Genomic DNA, 23,090 nt, shown 5'->3' with positions numbered 1-23,090 from the left:
GGCGGTCTTCATGGCGGTCTTCATGGCGGCCCTCATGGCGGCCCTCATGGCGGCCCCCGGCGTTATCCTGGTCCTGAGGATCTCTCTTCTGCAGCTATGCAACACCGAGGACCCGGCCCACGACCTGGTCGAATGCCTCCTCCATCCCCTCGTGATGCCGCAGCTCACGGCCGTGATCACCGTCGACCTGGTCCTTTGCTTCAAGAACGTCAAGAACGTCAAGAGCGTCCTAGAGAGCGACCCCGGGAGAGGCCCCAAGAGCGCCGGCCAGGGCCGTTGGTGAACCACGCTCGATAATTTACATGCATTCCATACATATGGAAGCACATGATAGTGGATTCTTTCTTTATCATGATACCCCTGGCCCAGAAGTAAAAGTGTTTTTATTATTTGAGCTTTTTTTTTTTTTTTTTTGTATTCCCTTTGTTCTTGTTTTGAATACCACATCTTGGTCATAAGGAAATGGCCTTTTCTTTTGTGTTATAATTTGATCAGGGCGAGTTGTAGCCGGGAGGGCTTGTAAGTCATACAGGGGCATTTATTATGGGAAACTTGGCGGTATTGGATTGAGCCTTTTTTTTGTTTTAATAGTCGCATTCAGCATTTCGGGACTTTTGGCATTAAAATGTGCGTATGGGGAAAGAAACCGTGGAAGAAAAAAGTCATAGTTATACACAATACTAGATCATTGTATTCTGTCGTTCACATCCGTCGTGAATAGGTGTGTATTAGTCTGTTTATTTCGTCGGCTTTAACATGATGCCTTATGAATGCTATAAAATCGCCTTTTCTAACTGGCTTTGCCTCATTTCTAGATCCGATACATTAAAGAAAGAAAGAGGATAACAAAAAAATATCTATTTGCTTCGCTTGTAGATCTTGCTCAGGAACACTTCAAACACCTGCTTCTTGAGGCCCTGGCTCTCGTCAATCTTGTTGATCAGCTCCATGAGCTCGCCGGCACGCTTCTCCTCGAATGCCTGGTATCTCTCCTTCAGCTTCATGTCGTCGTAGAGCTTCTTGACGACCTGCTCCTTGGCGTCATCCTTTTGGCCGTAGTTCTCCTCAAGGATCTTGCGCTGCTCAGGGGTGGCAAGCTGCAGGGCCTGGTTGACCAGCCAGGAGCACTTGTTGTCCTTGATGTCGGTGCCGATCTTGCCAATGTGCTCGGGCAGACCAAAGTTGTCGAGGTAGTCGTCCTGAATCTGGAAGTACTCGCCGAGGGGGGATGAGGATGTCCTTTGCGGTCTGCAGATTCTCGGGGGGAGGCAATGTCCAGCATGTAGAGCGCCAGGGCGATGGGGAGGTAGAAGGAATAGTAGGCAGTCTTGTGGATGACGATGAAGCTGTACTTTTCCATGGAGAAGTTGTCGAGGTTGACGACGTCCTCGGGCGCGGTGAGCAGGTCGCAGAGCTGGCCGAGCTCGGTCTGGAAAGAGCTCTCGTGGAAGAGCTCGACGAGCTCGATGTAGCGGGGGGTGGTCGCGGAAGTACTTCTTGAGGATGATGTAGATGCCGGCCTCGAGCAGGAAGGAGTCGTTAATGGCAATCATGCCGACGCCCTCCTGGCGGTACCAGCAGGGCTGGCCGCGGCGCGTGATGCTGCTGTCCATGATGTCGTCGGAGACGAGGAAGAAGGCCTGGAGGAGCTCCGTCATCCAGCCCAGCGTGGCGGCCTTGAAGTATTCCTCCTCAGTCAGAGGTCGGCCCAGGATGATTGAGACCGAGTCGGGGACAGACATGCCCCGGTTGCATTTTCCGCCGAGGGGGTTGACCTCGAGGTTCTAGAGAATGGAAGGAAAACAAGTCAGCCATCTACTGCGCCAATTGCATTGGGATGGATTGAAAGAGCAGCCATACCCTCTTGAGCCAGGCCAGCTCAGCGGCGGGCAGCTTGTAGGTCTTGGCATGGTCGAGGAGAGCTTCCTCCAGCTTGGGCCAGACGGATTCGAACTCCTTGAGGGTCGTCTTTTGAGCCATGGCGGGCGAAGTGGGGGATTAGAAGGAGGGGAGATGGTAAAGGTGTAATGGGTATCACGTATACTCGTATAAGAAAAGGAAGGAGAAGAAGCAGAAATTAAAAACACCTCGCTGCCACGGTGATTACAAGAATAAGAGTGGCGGGAAGAGGAGAGAAGAGGGCAAATATTATAGTACTGCCTGCACTGGGGGAAAAAAGTGTTGTTGGTTCGGTTATACGAATTTGGAGAAGGAGAGACGGCGCCCCTCCATTGGCTTCCACGAGCGCCAGCCCAGCTCCCAGATGAAAAAAATTGCCAAATGACGGAAACTGACGGGGGACCCCTCAGGGCCCTTAGCCTTTTGTGGGGGGCGGTGAGCGGCAGCAGCACAGAAAACAGAAGAGCGTGCATGTACGGGCATGCGGTGCTACTGTATCTGGGGCCGCAGTGGAAATTGGCGCCAGCTGCAGGGCATCGAATCGAGTCGCCCAGGCCAAGGCCCTTGCTGAGCACGCGCTGCGGTTAGCATGCCCAGCATGGTGGCATCTGCGGTGGTGCGCTGGGCGGTACCTGAAAATCAGCGCTTGGATCACGTCGCTAGGGGCCGCGAATCGGGGTGTGGAAGCCTGTGGCAGCGGCTGAGACAGCGACGGTACGCCGTGTGATGAGTCGCTAAATGAGCGATTATGCGCACTGTATATATGCATCGATCAGGCTTCGCCTTTCGCTATCTCAGGCACTGTGTACTTTATGCCTCTCCCTCGCGTCTAATACGAGTACGCGTTTGATGCAACGTACTCGGATCTGACCACCTCCGGCCTTTATCGCAGACGCCACAGCTCACAGACAAGCCCAGCCAATTTCATGCCCGCAGGCCTGATTCAGCGTGCAGAGTGCAGATGCCGTACATGGCTGCTATCTGATATATGACACCGACACACAGAGAGCAGGGATCGCGCATAGCTGCCTGAAGGCCGGGGCTGAGCCTTGCGTGCCTTGCGTTGCTCCCACGTTGAACGGGTATCGCGGCCCATTCCCTCGTGGCTTTTTTCTAATTTGTTTAATCTGGTTTGCTTTGTTTACTTTCGTACCCCAGCCATGCCGCTCAGCTCCCACGAGGTAGCCCAGCTCAGGATCGCGCTGCAAGATGCGGTGGTGAAATGCTCCGAGCGATGCCTGTATCAATCGGCAAAATGGTTAGCCTTTACTTTTGCGTATTCCTTGGCGTCTCGTTTGTAATTTTACCACGTGTGAAGCAGGCATAAAGCTGATAATCTTACTTTCAAGGGCAGCCGAGCTCCTCAATGCGGTTCCTGAGCCGGCGGATGGGGAAGAAGAGGCTGATGACCCCGAGCCCGGCAAACACACCTCACCCATCTTTGCGCCAAATCAAGATGCTGGCGAGGCTGCCCTGGAGGCCAAGGAGCTGAGCAGGTACCTCCTCGCCAAGTCGCTGTTTGACTGCAAGGAATATGACCGCTGTGCGGCCGTCTTCCTGCCGGACTCGTTGCTGTCCACCGTTCTCGACTCACGCCTCGAGAAGCCCCTGGCGACGCCCAAAGGCAAGGGCAAGTCGAGGGCGACGGATGAGCCCAGCCTGAGCGCGGTGCCTCTACCCAAGCTCAGTCAGAAGAGCCTCTTCTTGGCGCTGTATGCCAAATTCATTTCTGGCGAGAAGCGCAAGAATGAAGAGTCGGAGATGGTTATGGGCCCTCAGGACCTTGGCACCGTGGTCAACAAGCAGCTTCTAACAGTGGGGAGGTTTTTGGCTGCTTGGTTTGAGGAGAGGACGACGGATGATGATGAAGTTGTCGGAAGCCAGGGCTGGCTGGAATATTTGTACGTTGATACCTAGTTCATTGTATTGCGCCACCGTGAGAATAATGTTGCTTGTGCTAACCCTCATTGACTGAAGATACGGCATGGTGCTCGCTAAAGAAAAGAACGACGAGAAAGCCTTGGAGTTTCTTATACGCAGTGTTCACAAGTACCCCATGAACTGGGGCTGCTGGCTTGAGATGACATCTCTGATATCACGAGTCGAAGACGTAAGTTGATGAAAAGCAACGCAAGTATTTGACGGCAGTGACTGACAAGGAATCCTTTAGCTGAATCGAATAAGTCGACATTGCCCTCAAAATATCGTTTCTTACATGTTCCACCTCCACACATCGCTTGAGCTGTATCAGCAGTCCGCAGGCCTTGCGAATTCTCTCGATCAACTCCTCTCCATCTTCCCTACCTCCTCATTTCTCCTCACATGCAATGCACTGTTGGCCTACCACGCAAAGGATTTGATGACCGCCGAGCAGCATTTCAGCCGGCTGCTATCACTCCATCCCCACAGACTTGATTCCCTGGACCACTATTCTAATATTCTCTACGTGCTGAACCTGCGGCCAAAGCTTGCATTTCTGGCTCACCTGTGTTCGAGCGTGGATAAATTTCGGCCTGAATCTTGTGTCGTCATCGGAAATTACTATTCGCTCCTGTCCATGCACGAGAAGGCTGTGGGATACTTCCGACGAGCGCTGACGCTCGATAGGTCATGCCTCTCTGCATGGACTTTGATGGGCCACGAATACGTCGAGTTGAAGAACACACATGCTGCTATAGAATCATACCGACGAGCGGTGGATGTCAATCGGCGTGATTATCGAGCTTGGTACGGCCTCGGGCAAACGTACGAAATGCTGGAAATGCATACGTATTCGCTGTGGTACTACAAAAAGGCCGCAGGTCTCCGACCATGGGATGGCAAAATGTGGATGGCGGTTGGATCGTGCCTCCAGAAAATGGGCCGAGAGCGTGATGGCATCAAGGCCCTCAAACGTGCTCTGCTCGCCGATGCGTACTATGACGTGGGCAGCAGCTTTGGCAGCGGCGGGGATCTGCTCGGAGCTCGTGGCGCCACTGGTCAAATGGACCCGGAGATACTCTTGCAAATCGCTACCATGTACGACCAGCTTGGAGAAGAAGAGGAGGCGAAAGCTTATATGGAGCTCTGCGTGGCTCAAGAGGACGGAGGTCCGGCAGCCGCTGGGAACTTGAGCGAGTCTGTGCGCATCCATAACGACTCGCCAGGTGGCTCGGAAGGCTACCACGAGCGAGACGACAACCACGCAGAGGGGAATGCCGAGGGTACCGGCGTCACGGCCGCGACCAGCAAGGCACGCATGTGGCTGGCCAAGTTTGCCATGCGCACTGCGGACTATACCACGGCGAACCAGCTCGCCGCTGAGCTGTGCCAGGACGGAGTCGAGGTGGAAGAGGCCAAGGCGCTTGTCCGGGAGGTGAGGTCGAGGCTTGAGGCTTCTGGCATGTTGGCATCTGCAGGCTAGCAGCGGATGCCGGAAAAGTCTAGACAGCGTCGATTGTGATTTATGATGTCTCTCATGATTGACTATGTGGGTTTTTCTTCCTTTTTTTCCTTCCTCTCTTGTAATGACTTGGAGGTGTAAGCATGGCTGGCAGCCTTTTTCATGATTTTGATACATATTAGCATACAATGAAACCATCAGTAGCATAAAAATGGAACTATCACGGAATCTAGATGATCACGTTTAAAGGAGTGTGCAACTTTGTTTTTTATTAAACCAATACTTCTTGTCTAAACCAAGCAATTCCAATACTGCAACCGCGATTAACTCGCCTCCAGTTCTCTGTTATTAAATAGTCTCGGCCATGATATGAAGGAGTGTCAAGAATATTAGGTCTCCAAAATCAAATTAATTAAAAATTGAGAACTGTCCCATAGTGGGATATGACCAAGCCTCCCCTCTTCCCCTGACGGTAGCCAGTTTCTTTTTCCCCTGATGGCAAACTCTGCATTTAGAGAGCAAAAGCGGCAAGACCGGCGAGGACGAGAGCCCCAATGCCAGCGTTGGTCTTGTCGGCAGCAGCGGTGGGGATAAGCGGAGGAGTGGTGCCAGTGGCCGGAGGTGGCGGAGGAGCCTCAGTGCTCGCCGGGGGGAGGGACCACGGTCTCCGGAGGTGGGACCACAGTTTCTGGGGGTGGGACGACGGTCTCCGGGGGGAGGAGGAGGAGCCTCAGTAGTCTCAGGGGGGAGGAACCACGGTCTCCGGAGGTGGGACAACGGTCTCCGGAGGTGGGACAACGGTCTCCGGAGGTGGAACAACAGTCTCCGGAGGTGGAACAACAGTCTCCGGAGGTGGGACAACGGTATTCGGGGGGAGGGACGACGGTCTCTGGAGGTGGGACCACAGTTTCTGGGGGTGGGACGACGGTTTCCGGAGGAGGAGGAGGAGCCTCAGTAGTCTCAGGGGGGAGGAACCACAGTGGTGACAGGAGGAGGAGGCGGGGGGAGGGGGAACCTCCGTGGTAACAGGAGGAGGAGGAGGAGGAGGAGGCAGCCGTGTGGTATTAACGTGTGGTGGAGGAGGGGGAGGTGGAGGAGGAGGAGGAGGAGGCGGCGGCGGAACCGGGTGAGTGAAAGTGCAAGGACAGTCTGTTGCAAGTCATTAGCCGTCGATGCTTATAAGCTAAAGAATAGCACAGAGAGAGCCTTACTGGTGATGGTCAAGGTGGTTGGCTCGGTGACCGTGTAAGTAATGCTGTTAATGGGGATAACAGTCGGGGTCTTTTGCAAAATTAGCTGCTGGACTTCCGGTGAGGGTAATTCTGGATTGACAACTTACAGGACAGAACGTCGTATAGTCAGTAGTAATGACAGTAGTGTACTTGGTAATGTTCTTGGGAGGCTCGTACACGGGAGGCTGGGGCTTGGGAGGCTCGTATTTGGGAGGCTCATACTTCGGAGGCTCATATTTCGGAGGCTCATACTTTGGAGGTTCGTACCCGTGCTCCTCGTGCTTGTTGTCGTATTCACCACCACCACCGGCAACAACTGTGGTGGCAAGCGCCGCAGCGGACGCCACGATTTGAATGAAACGCATGTTTGCGGTGTCAGCGAAGGACAAGAGGACCCAAAGTTAGAAAAGCTTTTGAGCTAGTGCTTGAAAGACTGTATCGAACGAGTGTGAGTGTGATGGAGAGAGGAGAAAAAAAAAGGCTGAGATCATGGGATCACGTCGCCTCTTTGTAGTCCAGACGGAGCGGGTCCATGGCAGGGGAATGGATGCATTCAGGCCATGCATCTAGATGCTGTGCCATGCTGCATCAGGAGAAGCTTCATGAAGCCATCCATTGGATTCGAAGTAGCCTCACCGGATATGGAGAGAAAAGCTTATGAGTTCGATCTATGGCCGGATGGCGCCACCGAAGACTACATGAGTGGGAGTTTGCAAGGATGAGGATGGTGATAGGATGGTTGGAATAACCAACAAGAGTTGTTACAGCAGATCGGCGTACACAGCCATTGAGACGAGAGTGGGTAAGGTACTGAAAGCAGCAGACAGGGATACATGTTCCTGGGGTATATCCTTTGATTCTCCATCTGTTAGTGTATCTTGGGATCTACGGTCCTTCCCTCGCCTGGTGGAGCACCAAACGGCGGCTCGGGGCTTGATTATAGACTTACAAAATAAACAAGACCGCTACCGGCCTGATGTCACGAAACCGTCAAGAAGCTTGTGAATACGGCAATCGATGGGATTAGTTCAAGCTTGCTTGGCAGGTGGCGGTCAATGCTGCTCTCTACTGGCTTGAATGGGAACGGAGACAAAGTTTGTGCTCCATCTAGCTAGGAACTAGCCCAGCAAGCCTGTGAAAGAAGAAATATCGTATTATCTTTCAGCTGGTATGGAGCCGGAAGGATGAACAAGTCCCTGGTTATTTAATTGGATGTGCTCCATTGGCAGAGTTTGTCCCTGCCTTTGCGATGCTTCGTTTGCCGTTTCACTAAAACAGCAGCCAGTGAATGCGGAATCACACCGAGCTCGCCAGCATGAGGCCTGCAGACGGGAATAGCAGTATGAGGGAGAAGGAGCAAAAGAGCCGATGGATTTGCCTAGAGCAAGCTAACACGAGAATATCCGGCGCTGAAGTGGTGATTTCGGCTGCAGTGCATGATGTAATTCTCCTTCTCCGGTGGCAGCAATGAGGGGAGAGTTTGAAAGTTTTGGGTGTCCGCCGCAACACAGCTGCATAGCGTCTGCCGTGTATCCGTCTCAAGTAAATTCCAAAAACAGGCTGCCCAAAAAAGGCCCAATCTGCGAAGTTCGGAATAGGGAAAACCGAATCTGGGTACGAGTGCGGCGCTGGGCTTTCGTATAGATGGATGCAAGTCGAGTCGACCAACTTCGGCAGCTACCAACGTACCGTATGGCCTCGCCTTTCTGCCGTCCACACGCATTATCGTAACTGCAGAATCAATTGAACGCGGTCGAAATACTGCAATTGATTTGCCCCTTTGCTATACTAATCCACCTGCACTGACAGCAGCTGCGGAGCTTCCTGTCAATCTGCCTAATCGTGATGATTTCGGCTTCCGCGTAAAAGGTCTGACTGGAATGTGGATGGCGCTCAATGCAACCAACCAGCTTCCGGCACGCCGAAAGCGACGCTGGAGCCATATCGATTGCAAGAAAACTCAATTTCTAATAATTTAGGTAATACGATAGGTGGAATTTCGTCTTTGGCCTGCTTCCATGTAAGTGATTGGCTTTGGCCGGAGGTGTGGTGCATGCATAGATACAACTCTAACCGTTGGTCGATGCTTGATATGGACTAGGTCTAGATCGAGTAGAGGTTCGTGGGAGATTTCACATCATTTCTGCACGTGAAAATCCACATGGAAAGCAGATACGAGGACGCATGCAAGAATGAAGCTTTGATGAATACAGGATGCTGAAAAGAGATAGAGAGAGAGAGAGAGAGAGAAGGAAAGAAGCAAAGCTCCTGACGGTGCCACGAGAGCTTAGCTGAGCGTGTGGAAATTTTGGCACTGTGTGTTACTGCTTCATGCAGCGGTGGTGTACAGTGCTATCTGCAGATAGGTGGCTAAGATAGATACGGACTTGTTTTGGAGCTACGTGCTTGAGCGACTTCACCTTTATTCCATCGGCAAATAAACCAGCCACTTCTCCACAAACTGCTGGAAAGCAGCTTCAGTGCTTCGCGCCACCGCCGTAATGATGCTCACACTCAGCAGTCTCAGCAAACATCGATTGACCTGGCCCGGCCCGCATCTTCCGAATGAGAGAGCAACGGCGGCATCAAGTGAACGTGCTGAGTTCGCACAAAGAACAAGCCATGTGGGCTTCATCAGAAGATGGATAGATTTTGAGTAGCAGCAATTGACACAATTTTGCGAATTTTTATTGCTGATTTCCCTTCCGAAGAAGAAGTAGAGAGAGCAAAAAAACCCGAGTTTTTTTCTTTTTCTCAAAGACTGATCTCGATACCTACCCACCCACAGAGGAACAGACAAGGCGTTCCTCGTATAACATGCAACCTAACATCCCGTGCCACACACACCAGATTATAACATGTTTCTCCGATTGGTGCTCAAACATGCACGAACACGTGTGCAAGTGTGTCGGCTCACCGGTTTGGACGGGTGTGCTGCGCAACTCGCTACATTGCAGAGACATATCGCCATATCATAACTCTCATATGCAGCCTGGCCTTCGACTTTGTCCACCTGCTTTCAAGTCTTCGCGGCATTAATTCTGGTTCCTGGTCCATCGTTTCAGGCCTCAATTGCCACTAGTGTTCTTTCTATCCTTCTATTAAGCCTACATGCCTATGCAGCTTCACGTCTGCCTGGGCAAAACTTCGGCTTTTGCAAGACGGTCCATGAATGCCCAAACTTGCCACTGTGCGGATTTTCCGAATAGCCTAGAACAAAATTTTCTGTTCTACCTGACGATTTCTTCCAAACAGAGCAAGTTCTCCGTTTTGTCTAGCTATGATTAGTTCTTGGGGAAACGCAAGAATTGGCCAGAGCCGCCTAACAAGAGTCAAGCTCAGGAAACTAACAAAAGCCAGGCTCACGGTCTACTGTATCGGGCAATTGTCAACGCGCCTTTGGCCCTAGAACAGCTGTGTCAGTCTTTCTGCTCCAAGTGGAGGTTGAATGTTAGTCGTGATATCTAGAAGGAGAAACTCCAGAAATCGTCTAGAGAAAATCTGGGTTGTGCAAATGTCGTCGTCATCACTTCACGCATCGTCAGTTTCTGACATGCAATGGGGCACCCAAGCATTGTTCAAGAGCCATTAATCATCTGCCACGCTATTTCTTAGCCGGTCGAGGCCTTTTTATCGAACTGCCAAGTTTCATTGTTGCCGAGACTCTGCTCTAGACCAAGCCTCAGGCACGCAAAGCACGGCAATCGGGGTAGCGATCAGCCCCCAAGTCGTATGTCGGGCGCCCAAAATCCTACGACACGGTGCGCTTGATTCTCTTCCGAGTAGCCGGCCATCGAACTCTTGAAGTGGCTGCATAGGCCAAGCATACTATAAACCTGTCGAATCAGCTTTGCAGCTAAAGGACGCGTTACCCAACAGCATGTTCTTATTGATGGCGACTAAATTCGCTTTTGCGTGGCTTACATTGTTGCAAGAAGCACAATCTCCGTATTTGGCTATTGCTCGTTGTATCATGGCCAACAGGACGCAAAACCGTGCCAATTACACGGATTGTCAACAAGCCCTCTCTGTAAGGTCCTTTTGCAACGGATACCGGAGCCGACGATCGTGAAAATGGACCCGCGCGAGGAGAGCTAATAATGGAGATTTCACATGGAATTCCTCCACTGCAGTCACTAGGTCTACCTGCAGGTGATGGATCTCTCAAGAATTTTCAAGTCCCACCTCTTCTCGCCGCTCACGATTCAGGTTGCTAAGTGAGGGCTATATCCCGGCGCCCGAGGAAAAAAAAAAGAAAAAACAAGGATTGGGCTTGTTCCTGGAGCCTGACCATTGACCATCTAGACCCCCCCAGCGCAGGATCCCCTGCACGGCACAAGGCAAATATTGGACACAGACAACAGGCTCAGATCTCTACCGCGGGGAGAAATCAATTTACACGATAGTGCCCGATTCCGTGAGCTAGCCGCGGCCTATCTACGCAGGGGACAAGCATTGTTGAGATCAAGCTTACTCAATGGTGGACTGAACGCTGCGATGCATTCGCCTTTATTCTTTCAATTCCCTCGCATTCTCGCAAAAGGCCCGCTACCGAGGTAATTAACAATCAGCCAGTTTGTACACTGCGTCAAATCTCATGAAGCACAGCCAGCAACCTTCTGCGGGCTTTTTACACGGAGGCAACGGAGTGAGCGGCCACAACAGGCAAAATCCCACGATCCACTCGCCGGTCCGGCCTGTCAGGGCAAACCACATGGATCTTGCCAGGCACCGGCCAATTGGATTGCGGAGCCGGGTTCCGACCGTTATGCAGCTAAAAACGATGGTTTCCAGCCTATTGCAAGCTTTGAGACTTGAGGCTGTTGAGGGGTAAGCACGCGGCGAGCGAGGCAGTTTCTCTCGTTGCTGGAGGCCTGGGGCCGAGAAGGGCGCAAGGGCAATCCAACGAAGAATATCATTTGTGCGTGACTACGAATAGCGAACCCCGAAGCTTTAATACTGTGGTCGATTTCGTTGCGTGTCCGAATAGCCCTTCCGCTATATGGTGCTAGCAGCAGACACTACTCCATGCTTATACTAGTTTTTACTAGACCGGGCTGTGATTTTTTGTTCCTGGCCAGGAACGAGTGCACAGTGTGGCCGGATGTGCCTGGCTCTCCACCACCTTTTTTTCTGTGCCTTGCTTACAGGCCCTGAGACGCTGCACGTCGGCAGCGGGCTACGAATTTTGGCTTCCATTGGAGTGCCAGGACGGCTCACTCTGACGACGGATTGGCGCTGATTATACTTCCAGTGAGGGCGTTTGATGCAACCCTGCGCACATGGACCACAGGATGAGGGGGAAGGGCACAGCGGCAGCTGTAACCCCCAACAACGCTGCCGTTTCCATACGACTCGTCCTGCGTCTCTTCAAAATGCTCTTCAACTAATCTGGCTTATGACCAAGGTGGCTGAAAATGGACGCTTGCTGTTTCAAACTGCGCCAGCTCCAGGCCAGCTTCGGCGACCTGTCCTGCTAGCACCGTTCATCAACTGTTCTATTTTTTTTCTTTCTAACCTTGACCTTTCTCTTCTTTTGAAAGGCCCACTCGCAGTCAAAGTGCGCCACGCAATGGGAGCCCGAAATCAGCTTCTACGAGTCCACCGTAATCCATTGTGGCGTTGAACAGGGGTCAACGGCTCGCGGGTGGCCCTCCGGATGCATACAACTTGTGTGGTTCAGCGCCCTATTAGCATTCTGCCGACCCATCCACACCAAGAGCAGTCAGGCACAGTTACTGGCTAAGAGATGGTGCCTGCATTAGACTCTAGATATCCCAGGCAACTTGGGGCGTCTTTGAGCAAAATAGCCCGCAGGTCTCGGTGTCGTCTGGATAGACCCAGTTAGCCGCCCACAAGAGGGGGCCAAGCTACGCCTTCCTCCCCCCCACCAGATGGGCCTTTGCCACGCAATATGTCGACCGACGAGGCTCTGCGGGTTGATCTCAAGTATAAAGAGGAGGGATCCCTTCCGTCTGTGCTCCTGGGAGGTCCGTTTCCAGCATCACACTCACTGTTTATTCTACTCGTCTTCGGACTATCATTCATTCTTCTGTCTTTGACGCTTTTTCACTCCTTCTGGAAAGCAGACTATCACGGCAAGGCCCGTCACACTTACATTCAAACCAACATTCATTCTTCAGCTTCATAAGCAAACAAACCATCAAAATGCGTTTCGCTACTTCCGTTGCTACCCTCATTGCCTCCGCGGCTCTCTCCACCGCTGCCAGCGTTTCCTTCGTGACCCTGGACAACACTCAGCGCACCATCTACTTCACCAGCAACCCTGGCAGCTCCAACATTGACTCCGTCACCACCGCCCCCGGCAAGAACACCACCGTCACCTTCCCTGACACTTGGCAGGGCAACTGGTACGCCGTCAAGGATGGCGCTTCCAACGTTCCTGGCATGCTCGGCGAGGTCAACTTCGGTAGCTGGAAGGGCCTGACTTACTTCGACGTGTCTGCCATTGTCGACCCCAACGACAAGGACAACGTCAAGCAGATCTTCCCTGCTGCCAGCCATGAGCCCATGTCCGGCTGCGAGACTTTCCCTTGCAACGACGCCTACTACCTGCCTGATGACATCCAGACCAAGGCTACTCTGGAGTCTGACCTCGTCTGCACCTTGGGCGCTGGCTCCACCGGCTACAGCTTCACTGAGGCTCAGTAAATGGCTTAGTTAAAAAAAAAAATCCCCTTTCTTTTTGTCTGACTTGGGAGTTGGTTGCTTCGTGTTGCATTCGCGGTGCCACCAGCTCCCCATGGTGCTGAGCGCCAAGTCACTCACGACGCTATGATTAAATGCAAAAATATCAACGGGATGATACCTCATCTGGTCAGAGACCAGAGGTTTTATGGGTAAAAAGGGTTACGGGGCATCGGTTTATGCACGGGAAGAAAAAAAAGACAAAACTTGGTTGCAAGCACAACCATTCAATTCTTACAGATTTGGCCTCTCTTGATAGAGGGAACCAGAGGCTGGCACTCATTCTCACAACTTTCACCGCCGATCAAAAGGCGCTTCATACATTCCTTCATGACTTATTTTACATTTTTCTTCTTCTTGAATACCCCCATTTTTTTCGAATGTATATATTAGACTTTAGAAGTATTCTAGACGGATAGATTTAGAATTGACATTGTGGACCTTTTGATTCAAACATCTCGACCTGTCGCCTGTCTCCTCCCATTCTGCAAACTATGTATGTATGACATGACACTTAAAACACATTAAGCAGCCCATCAACGGTCTGACGCAGAATTGCGCAATTTTCATGCTGCATCTCTCAAGCTGCTTTTACCACATGGTGACCAATTCTCTGTCGGGTGAAGTGGAAGAAGACCGTTAGCACGAGCCACTTCTTACACTAGGAGATTTTTTTTTTCGTTCTTTACTAGATAGGCACCAACAACAAGAAATCTCCATAATACCTACTACTGCCTGTCAAGACTCAACTAGAGCTGTCCAACACCAACACCAACACCAACTGTGCACTAGCAAATATAGATCACGGAGAACGCTACCTAAAAGAGGTTACCGGTTGTCTATTCAGAAGCGAAAGAAGGAAAAATGGAAGAAGCTCTCTTGCAGAGTTATCACCGATGGTTCTCCGCAACTTGTAAGTGTGCAGTACTGTATATAAGCTGCTTCATCGCCACCTTTAAAAGATTTTTTTTTCTTTTGCTTTTCTTTTTTTTGGAGCTTGCTGCCATTTAAGGAAAGACTGCCATTTAAGGAAAGACAGAAAAGAGGACTTCACACAGAAAAAAAAAACGTCATTCAGAACAAACCCTCGGTGTCTTGAAACGGCTAAAACGTGCTCCATTTCCTAAAAGAAGACACTTGAGCAAACAAACAATAAAAGAAGCTGGCGTGATGGCGTTAACCTTCCAGTTCACTGTTTTGACTTGACAAGCGCCACGTTTTGGTGGATGACCTTTAAAAAAAATAAGAAAGAGGACAAAAGTGCAAGATGTTATTGTTGCGCACGTGGAGATGATTCAAGAGGCGTAAAGGTTTCGCGCCGTTACTCGGCTACTCGCGCGGTCTCCAGCACACAAAGAAAAAACGAGAAAGAAATTCCGAAGGCTTCTTTTTTGTTATATACGAGTAATGTATCCTCTAGAAGCGCCGTAGAACTTCCGTTCTCTGGGTCATATGATGAAATATCTCAGATCGCCCACCACTCGGCGTCTATCGTCAGTGTAGTTGTATATAGGAGCATTATGATACAGGCCATTATCTTCACAACGGCGTATGTACACGATACAGGCGGCCTTGTATCTTCTTTTGCCCTTTTGCAAGCATAATGTACAATCCAGAAAGATGAATCCCCTCAAAAGCAGCCATTAACTCCCATCTAATGATCTTGCGTATGTCACGAACGAAGCTGCCCGATGAATGATATATATATACCTAGGTCCCCATAGTACTTTAGTCCTGTGCTGTTTCTTCAGAAGATGTCTTCTTCTCTGGTTCAGTCTTCTCCTCTGTATTGGAATCAGTAGTACCGTTGGCTGTGGTGGATGAATTTGTCGCAACTGCCTTTGATTTAACAATACTCATGAGGAAGTCACCGGTATCGCCAAATCCCTCGACTTTTTGCAGCTTGTTAATGAAGAAATCCACATCTTCGACCAGTCTGAGAAACATTAGAAAAAAAGAAAGAGTATTATCTGTTCAATATAATCACATACCGCGATTGACCAGCTTGCGATCCTACAGTTGCTTGTCGTAAGGCGTCTCCTAGTTGGGTCTTATAGCTTGCAAATACTGGCACCATGATGGCTTGGATAGATGTTTCGGGGAGATGTTTGGTCAAGACACGGTGTAGCGTTGTTGTCTCCTCAGCCAGCTTCTGTATGAACGAGTGCTTTCCCTCTGAAGTGTCAGAACCCCAGGTGATGCTTCGAATGCTCTTTGCATGATTCGTAGCTCGACCACGCATGATCTCGATGAGCTTTTGATGAATGCTATCTTGATGCTCTTGGAACAGTCGTCGAATCTTGTCAAACTCTCCCATGAGATTGGTGACGTTTCCACCAGAGCCGGCTTGACGACGAACGTACTCTCTTACGTGAGGCACCAAGGTCGCCATGAACGCTAGAGCTTGAGATGCAAGAGCCAAGTGTCTAGCCGTGATATTCTTCAGGCCAGCGGATCGAGTTGCGCCAGCCCCTAGAATGAGCTGCGTGCACCGCGAGTTGAAGAGTTGTAGATATGTCACCAGAGACGTCGCAATGTCTGTTGTCATGGAAGGTATTCCAGCAATCAACTGCAAGAAATCTCCCATGCCATCAAGACATAGAATTGCGGAATTGGGAAGCACGAACTTCTCAGACTCAATGATGGCATTGCGAACCTTTTCTTTGCCAGCACCATTTGCCCCCGCCGCGGCAGCATCCGAGCTTAGCTTCTTTGGAGTTTCGTATGGAATCCATATCTTGCTGCTCTCAGTCCAAGCCTCTATATCGTGGGTGCTGCATTCTAGAATCCGATTCAAGAGCTGTGTGTTCTCATCCGTAAAATCTTTAGCGCTCCACTGATCCGATTCCATTCCCTGCGCGAGCTTCTGCATTTGGGCATCGCGATACTTTTGCACAAAGTCTTTGATGTGGTTATTAACCACTGTCTTCAATGCAGTGCAGCTCCTCCCAGAAATGGCCTCGCATTCATACGTAAAGTACAGATTTAGGTTGAAGTACCGCAGGAATGAGTCAAGGGGTAAGTGGACAGCCTGCTCTGAGCGAACTTTGAGAATCTTAACAATCTTCTCGTTCGCCAGATCAACGGCTTGGGCCAACAGATTTCCCATGTCGATCGCTTTGTGAAGCTCTTCTTGAATTGCAAAAGCAGACGGCTGGATATAAGCCTGTCGATCATATCGAGGGCTGGGTAAGGGAGATCGTATTGGCGGTGATTTTAATCCATCGCTACCACTAGGCTGGTCTGAAAGCGAGCTGGCAATGTCTAGTAAAACTTTGATTTGTGTTGATGCTCGCCTCAGCGTCTCTGTAACACCAATGTATATCTTTGTGAGAAGTGCCTCGGCATCCTCCGGGTCTAACGCTCGCAAATTACGAGCTAGGTTAGCGGACTTCTCTTGGCTCGATAGATGTCTTCCTCCGCTTGCAGTGGATATGGACATCATAGACATACTATCATTGTCGTTGGAGCTTGGCAGGGGTCGACGAATCAAGTTTCGAATCTCGCGAAGAATGTCCTCTCGGTAAGCAGTCGCAGCAATCGCAATATGTTGTGCGCGATGTAAGCCAGTCATGACGGGTAGTATCTGGGCCTTCAATTCGTCTGTACCAGCCAGGTATGTGGGAAACACAGACGGTGACCTTGGATAGCTGCCTCCTCTTGCCTTTGGCGCTGCGTTGCTCCACCGAATCAGAACGTCGGCTGACGAGACCGATTCGACATGCTTACAAACATCGGAGGACAGCATGGAAGAGAACTGAGATTCATATGCTTTGCCGATACGAAACCGGAGCTGAGTGAGATCCGAATTGACTCCTTGTAGAGCTGATGCAGACCTGAGATCTCTCAACTGAGGCATCTCGCCCTGCTCAGACTCGTCGCGCTCACCAGCTATCAACAATTCCAACGAGTCGATACTGACTAGTGCCTTGTCCACTTCGCCAGCATCTACAAGAGACTCGCAACTCGCTACACCTTCGGTGATGAGCCTGAGCTGCCATACCGCATCGCTGAGCTGTCGGAGATTTTCCTGCCGCCGTTGCTTTTGAACCATCATCAGGCCATTTGCCGCCACTCTCTCATCTAGAGCTTCTAGCTCTTTCCTCAGAGCCTTGATCCGTACTACGGAGTCAGCTGCTTCGGAGTGGAGCTCCTTCAAGGATCCAAGTGCTGTGAAGAAAGTGCTGGATGCAGTAGAAATAGAATTGATAAGATGGATTTCAATAGTATCCATGTACCAAGACAGCTTCTCCTGCAGAATAGCGTTGGTCGCGAGCGTTTTTCTAGGAGTCACCGCATTCCCATTCCCCTCGTCCTTGTGTTTCTGTATTACTTCGGATCGCTCGCTGACAACGTCAAAGGTTCGAGGATTCTCAAGGTGAAAGTTGTCGTCGAAATACACGGTGGGAATTGTTGACAGTGGAGGAGGTCCTTGGGTAGCTTTGCGGTTAAGCATTGACGGCCTTCGCAGGGCGCTGACTGTGTCTACCGAATTCAGAGAGGACAAAGACGCCGTAGAGCCCTTTCGAGGGATGCGATTTCTGGCTCCAGGCCGCAAAAGACCGTCACCAGCGCTATCAGACTGTTCATCTTGTTTACTGCCTCGCCGATTGGCATTTTCTTCCTCCTCATTTTCCTTCACCCGACGAAGCTGTTCGTAAAGGGTACTAATCTGAGAGAGATATGGCCCAAACTCCTCAGGGTCAATCTTCGGGATGTTGGTCAACGTGACAGGTGGGATATCCCTTGCGGTGGGTGGTTTGTGATTGCTCGATGCTGGCGCTGATGTATGAGGCTGGAGGCCTGTCCGTACAATAGGGGGTTGCAGCAGTGTCGAGATGGCTATAGCGCTTCATTAGCTAGCGTTGGGGTTTAGCTGGATGCAGCTCAACAGACCATTCTGCCCAGATTCGTATACAGCGCCATTGCCCCCGCTCAATGCCGTATCCAAAGCGCCTCCTATTGAGTGAATTGAGCTGGCTGTAGAGCTTCGTCTCGAGTGCGGCCGCGGGTGGCCCTGGGCTATCCGACTGCTACGTTGGCGTCAGCTACTAGGTTGGTAGATGGAGTTGTCCTCACAAGGCTCAGGAAACAATGCCCACCTGTGGAATGGATAGTCCGCTCGGCCTCCGGGAGACAATGGCGTAAGGTTGTCGACAGATCTCCCGGCAATCGGAGAAGAATACATGATTGGCGTGGTGGAAGGTGGAAGATGGCAAGACGAAGCTCGAGTCGATTGTGGCTGAGCGAAACGGCGAGAGCAACGCTACCGACTGAATCTCCAGGTTCTGGTTAAGAAAGGACTACCGGGGTATCATCGCTAGCAAATGAGCATTGAAAAGAATCAGACGCTGGATTAGAATTAAGATGGACGGAAAGGAAATGATGGTAGGAGATAAATTACTGAGCTCCGGTTTACGAGGCCCGTCTCTATTGACCAAGCTAACAATAAGCCGGAAGCCGCATGCGATCAGCCAGCTGTGTCAGCACTGGCCCCCGGCGTAGCTACATGTATCTGGCCCGAAGCTCTGCCGAAACGCACGTGATACGGTCCCTTGGGACTATTTGTGCTAAACCGCTCCTGGCTGCTTACCCGCTTTGCTGCAACCACTTAAACGCGTGTTTCGCGTCGTCGCTGGAGCGCGTCTGCCAAGCACAAGGAGCCCTGTACTTTCATCTAGCCAGATTGCCCCGCTAAGACTTTGGTACCCAGCAGTTTGGGTGGTTACCGCCGCAACCTGCTTCAAGCTGCTCCTCGAAATTTGCCCTTGTTCTGCATTTTGGGTGAAATCCTGCGCAGAATAGCGAGACCCGACGCGCGCCATGGATCGCCAATCTGTATATTCGGCTCGAGTGTACGAGTCCAATTTTGGCGATGCCGACGACACCAGGCTGCAGCTCCAATCGCAGTTGGAAACGTTCATTCTGGACTTTCGTCTCGACAACAATTTCGTCTACCGGTATGGCAGAGGTTTCCCAGTCATGGACGCCAAAGCTTCCTTGCGCTGACGTTATATGCAGAGACCAGCTGAGGGAGAATGCGCTGCTGAAAAATTTCTATTGCGATGTCGATATCAAAGATCTTATCAACTTCAATGAAGAGCTTGCACACAGGCTCGTCTCGGAACCCGCTGAAATTATTCCCCTCGTAAGTGCCTCCTACGGCAGCATTGAAAGAGCATCTGAAGCTGATAAACGCCCAAATTCCAGTTTGAAGCAGCATTAAAGAAATGTACACACCGAATTGTATTCCCCCACGAAAAAACCGTCGACCTACCCGACCACCAGCTTCTCCTACACTCCGATGCGGATGATGTGTCGATCCGCAATCTCGACTCCATGACAATTGCTCGAATGGTTCGCGTTCCAGGTATAGTAATCGGAGCCTCGGTTATGTCCTCCAAGGCAACCGAGCTATGTATCCAGTGCAGAAACTGCAGCTACTCAACAGCGCTTCCTATTGTCGGAGGCTTCACAGGAGTCACGCTGCCCAGACAATGCGGACGAAAACGTGTGCCCAACGACCCTGTGGCCGCATGCCCGCTAGACCCATACTTTGTTCTGCACGAAAAATGCCGATTTGTTGATCAGCAAGTTATTAAGCTCCAAGAGGCACCGGACCAGGTGCCTGTGGGTGAACTGCCACGACATGTGCTCATCACGGCCGACAGATACCTTACAAATCGGGTAGTTCCCGGCTCTCGATGCACTGTCATGGGTATCTTTTCTATATACCAAAACAAGGCGTCCAAAAACTCATCGACAGGAGGCGCCGTTGCTATTAGAACGCCATATCTCAGAGCAGTGGGAATCCAGACCGACATTGACCAAGCCGCCAAAGGAAATGCCACTTTTTCTGAGGAGGAGGAACAGGAATTCCTAGAGCTTAGCAGACGACCAGACCTGTATAACATCATGGCCGATTGCATCGCGCCATCGATATATGGCAATCGCGATATCAAGAAGGCTATTCTGTGTCTTCTGATGGGCGGGTCAAAGAAGATTTTGCCCGATGGTATGAGATTAAGAGGTGACATCAACGTTCTGCTTCTTGGTGACCCTGGTACGGCAAAATCACAACTTTTGAAGTTTGTCGAGAAGGCAGCGCCAATCTCCATCTATACGTCCGGAAAAGGTTCATCAGCAGCTGGTTTGACAGCCTCTGTTCAACGAGACCAGTCGACACGAGAATTTTATCTGGAAGGTGGTGCCATGGTGCTCGCTGATGGCGGTGTTGTCTGTATCGACGAATTTGACAAGATGCGAGATGAGGATCGAGTCGCCATCCACGAAGCTATGGAACAACAAACAATCTCAATAGCCAAAGCTGGTATCACAACTATTCTCAACGCTAGGACGTCTGTTCTCGCCGCTGCCAACCCCATCTTTGGACGGTACGATGACATGAAGACTCCTGGAGAGAATATCGATTTCCAAACTACCATTCTGTCTCGTTTTGACATGATCTTTATCGTCAAGGATGAGCACAGCCGTGAAAAGGACGAAAGAATGGCGAAGCACGTCATGGGTATCCATATGGATGGCCGGGGTGCTGAGGATGTGGCCGAGTCTGAGATTCCCGTACAGAAAATGCGGCGATATATTACTTATTGCAAAACGTAAGTCTCCTTCTTTCCCCCCCTCTTTTCAAATGCCTGTGTGTATGCCACAATACTGACATATTTTATACAGCCGCTGCGCCCCTCGACTCAGTCCTGAAGCCGCCGAGAAACTCTCATCGCATTTCGTATCTATCCGACGCCAAGTGCACGCCGCAGAGATTGAAGCCAACACACGATCATCCATCCCCATCACAGTCCGTCAGCTCGAGGCCATTGTCCGAATCACAGAATCGCTCGCCAAGTTGACTCTCTCTCCAATTGCCGCCGAAGCACACGTCGACGAGGCCATCCGCCTCTTCTTATGCTCCACCATGGATGCCGTAAATCAGGGCAGCAACCAAGGTAGCCGAGAAATGAACGATGAGGTTAGCCGGCTTGAAGCTGAGCTGAAGCGACGACTGCCCATTGGATGGAGCACCAGCTTAGCTACACTGCGAAGAGAAATGGTGGAAGGAAAGGGATACAGCGAACAGGCTCTGAACCGAGCGCTAATGCTGCTACAACGGAGAGATACAATCATGTTTAGAAACCAGGGAGCGCAGGTTTATCGCAATGGAGCTTAATGTGGCGGATGGAGCTCTTTGTTAATCAATTGTTTTACGATTTATGCTTTACGCTCTATATAGGACCGTGTCACTTTAAAAGACGACCATATCCAGGTTAAGATACAGAAGGAAGTTTTGGGGTAGTACCAAGTCGTACAACTATGCAGATTCCCTTTTTGGCGTAAGCCTGCGGCTGTCGCCCGTCGTGTGAATCATCTCCGTCGCTGGCCGTGTCGATTAGCGCGCATCCTTCATTTGACTCATACCCACGATCCTAGTACATAAAACCATCCTCAACTCATCCCCCTCTTTCCTCAGCCACCAGAGAACTTCTTCACGGCCATGTAGCTTCAGCAAAAAATGTATATAAAGCCCAGTTCCTCTCTCCGCCTAGAGATTGGAAACTCAATCCTTTTCACATCAACGTAAAATTGTAGCAGCAAAGAAAAAAAACGAGACAGAAGTTTAAAGACTTTATCTCCTATAATGGCGCTGGATAAACTCCTCTCGTCTCCAGCTCTCCCCAGCAACGAGCCCGGCACCGTCCTCGTCGAGACGCCCAACCTCATCATCCGCCGCTGGAGCACCTCAGATGCGCCGGCGCTTGCCAAGGCGGCCAACTATCCCTCCATCGTGGAGAATCTACGAGACCGGTTTCCCATGCCCTACAGCTACGCCGATGCCGAGGACTATCTCGCCAATTACACCGTCTCCCCAGAGGGATACCCCATGGCTATAGCGATACTCGTCAAGCCCAACGCCGGCCACAACACGTCTGATGAGCCGCTGCTCGTCGGCGGTTCGGGCTTGGAGTCCAAAGGCGACGTCTACTACCGCACCTGGGAGCTGGGCTACTGGTTCACGCCATCCGCCTGGGGCAACGGCTATGCAACCGAGTTTGTCAAGGCATTTGTGCCGTGGGCCTTTGCGACGTGGCCCCGGCTCAATAGAATCGAGGCGATGGCCTATGCGAGGAATGAGGCGAGCAAGAATGTTCTGCGGAAGTGCGGATTTACGCTGGAGGGCGTGAGGAGAGGGGTGTTGGAGAAGCACGGCGAGATTCTGGATGAGTCCATCTGGGGGATTCTGCGAAGCGACATTAAGCAATGAAGATGGATGCTTTCAGTATGGCGACTGTTTACATGTTCAACACAATCCTGTTTCCTTCATTAGCCTTTAATTAGTTCAAATACAAAGTTGACACTGTCCCTTCAGACAAGGTTCATGTCCACCCACTTGGCCATAAAAAGGACTCATTGCAATACACCTACCTATTCAAGCCATGATAATTCTCCGTGCGGCTGTTGGCTAAAGACCATCACACCATCGCGTCTAAGTCTCCCATTTCAGGTAGTTGTGCGCACACGCGCGCTTAGATGGCCCTGAAGCCCATCCTGGATCCAGAGCCTGATCTACGGCGTCTCCGGCAACCACTCCAGCATCCAGCCAGTCACAATGTGCCAGCAAGCGGCTGAGGATTTTCAGGTCTAGTGTCATTCGGATTCAGTCAGCTGAGAGCATGCATTTGTCTTGGGCCGCCCTGACTTTGGCGAGATCGGGGGTGGCGCAGGCCGCAGTGTCGCGCAGAAAGAGTCGACAAGGTTCCTAGCCGCCAGCCTCTCTATGGTAAGAAACAATGGAATGGAATGTCCGTCTTTCGTCATTGCGAGTGCCAGGAGCCAGCGATCGACGATGCAAATGC

The 23,090-nt window shown here is 51.1% G+C and overlaps 8 protein-coding genes across 8 annotated transcripts; 5 read left to right on the top strand and 3 right to left on the bottom strand.

Moving 5' to 3' along the window:
• Positions 1-10: 10 nt before the first annotated feature.
• On the top strand, positions 11-283 carry TrAtP1_011331 (uncharacterized protein; the record flags this gene model as incomplete). Its single annotated transcript, XM_066115069.1, has 1 exon — positions 11-283. The coding sequence occupies one exon, from the start codon at positions 11-13 to the stop codon at positions 281-283; it is 273 nt and encodes a 90-aa protein (XP_065971167.1).
• A 418-nt stretch (positions 284-701) lies between these two features.
• Positions 702-2,351, bottom strand: TrAtP1_011330 (uncharacterized protein). The gene is made up of 2 exons (XM_014084513.2): positions 1,861-2,351; positions 702-1,784 (listed from the first exon to the last, which is right to left on the bottom strand). Exons 1-2 carry the CDS (start codon positions 1,978-1,980, stop codon positions 858-860), a joined length of 1,047 nt encoding a protein of 348 aa, XP_013939988.2. The 5' UTR covers positions 1,981-2,351; the 3' UTR covers positions 702-857.
• Positions 2,352-2,762: 411 nt separating this feature from the next.
• TrAtP1_011329 (uncharacterized protein) lies at positions 2,763-5,507 on the top strand. Its single transcript, XM_066115068.1, has 4 exons — positions 2,763-3,157; positions 3,249-3,800; positions 3,877-4,009; positions 4,070-5,507. Exons 1-4 carry the CDS (start codon positions 3,060-3,062, stop codon positions 5,300-5,302), a joined length of 2,016 nt encoding a protein of 671 aa, XP_065971166.1. The 5' UTR covers positions 2,763-3,059; the 3' UTR covers positions 5,303-5,507.
• A 513-nt stretch (positions 5,508-6,020) lies between these two features.
• On the bottom strand, positions 6,021-6,878 carry TrAtP1_011328 (uncharacterized protein; the record flags this gene model as incomplete). Its single annotated transcript, XM_014084511.2, has 3 exons — positions 6,021-6,430; positions 6,493-6,562; positions 6,621-6,878. 3 exons carry the CDS (start codon positions 6,876-6,878, stop codon positions 6,021-6,023), a joined length of 738 nt encoding a protein of 245 aa, XP_013939986.2.
• A 5,565-nt stretch (positions 6,879-12,443) lies between these two features.
• On the top strand, positions 12,444-13,668 carry TrAtP1_011327 (uncharacterized protein). Its single transcript, XM_014084510.2, has one exon. It carries the CDS (start codon positions 12,682-12,684, stop codon positions 13,183-13,185), a length of 504 nt encoding a protein of 167 aa, XP_013939985.1. The 5' UTR covers positions 12,444-12,681; the 3' UTR covers positions 13,186-13,668.
• A 929-nt stretch (positions 13,669-14,597) lies between these two features.
• On the bottom strand, positions 14,598-18,676 carry TrAtP1_011326 (uncharacterized protein). The gene is made up of 4 exons (XM_066115067.1): positions 18,324-18,676; positions 18,118-18,254; positions 15,213-18,063; positions 14,598-15,157 (listed from the first exon to the last, which is right to left on the bottom strand). The coding sequence occupies exons 1-4, from the start codon at positions 18,407-18,409 to the stop codon at positions 14,950-14,952; spliced, it is 3,282 nt and encodes a 1,093-aa protein (XP_065971165.1). The 5' UTR covers positions 18,410-18,676; the 3' UTR covers positions 14,598-14,949.
• Positions 18,677-19,044: 368 nt separating this feature from the next.
• TrAtP1_011325 (uncharacterized protein) lies at positions 19,045-21,406 on the top strand (the record flags this gene model as incomplete). Its single annotated transcript, XM_014083462.1, has 4 exons — positions 19,045-19,181; positions 19,243-19,369; positions 19,432-20,840; positions 20,914-21,406. The coding sequence occupies 4 exons, from the start codon at positions 19,045-19,047 to the stop codon at positions 21,404-21,406; spliced, it is 2,166 nt and encodes a 721-aa protein (XP_013938937.1).
• Positions 21,407-21,874: 468 nt separating this feature from the next.
• On the top strand, positions 21,875-22,498 carry TrAtP1_011324 (uncharacterized protein; the record flags this gene model as incomplete). Its single annotated transcript, XM_014083442.2, has 1 exon — positions 21,875-22,498. One exon carries the CDS (start codon positions 21,875-21,877, stop codon positions 22,496-22,498), a length of 624 nt encoding a protein of 207 aa, XP_013938917.2.
• Positions 22,499-23,090: the final 592 nt, after the last annotated feature.

The sequence above is a fragment of the Trichoderma atroviride genome, chromosome 6 (genome assembly GCF_020647795.1).
Source record: "Trichoderma atroviride chromosome 6, complete sequence".
In the NCBI taxonomy this organism is placed as follows: domain Eukaryota; kingdom Fungi; phylum Ascomycota; class Sordariomycetes; order Hypocreales; family Hypocreaceae; genus Trichoderma; species Trichoderma atroviride.
This window is presented reverse-complemented; position numbering and strand designations above follow the sequence as displayed.

Coding starts and splice junctions, on each gene's coding strand:
- TrAtP1_011330 (XM_014084513.2), bottom strand. CDS start 1,980: ATGGCTCAAAAGACGACCCTCAAGGAGTTCGAATCCGTCTGGCCCAAG. Junction 1,785..1,860: donor AGCTGGCCTGGCTCAAGAGG/GTATGGCTGCTC, acceptor TCCATTCTCTAG/AACCTCGAGGTCAACCCCCT.
- TrAtP1_011329 (XM_066115068.1), top strand. CDS start 3,060: ATGCCGCTCAGCTCCCACGAGGTAGCCCAGCTCAGGATCGCGCTGCAA. Junction 3,158..3,248: donor CTGTATCAATCGGCAAAATG/GTTAGCCTTTAC, acceptor CTTACTTTCAAG/GGCAGCCGAGCTCCTCAATG. Junction 3,801..3,876: donor CAGGGCTGGCTGGAATATTT/GTACGTTGATAC, acceptor CATTGACTGAAG/ATACGGCATGGTGCTCGCTA.
- TrAtP1_011327 (XM_014084510.2), top strand. CDS start 12,682: ATGCGTTTCGCTACTTCCGTTGCTACCCTCATTGCCTCCGCGGCTCTC.
- TrAtP1_011326 (XM_066115067.1), bottom strand. CDS start 18,409: ATGTATTCTTCTCCGATTGCCGGGAGATCTGTCGACAACCTTACGCCA. Junction 18,064..18,117: donor ATACGAATCTGGGCAGAATG/GTCTGTTGAGCT, acceptor GAAGCGCTATAG/CCATCTCGACACTGCTGCAA. Junction 15,158..15,212: donor TCGCAAGCTGGTCAATCGCG/GTATGTGATTAT, acceptor AATGTTTCTCAG/ACTGGTCGAAGATGTGGATT.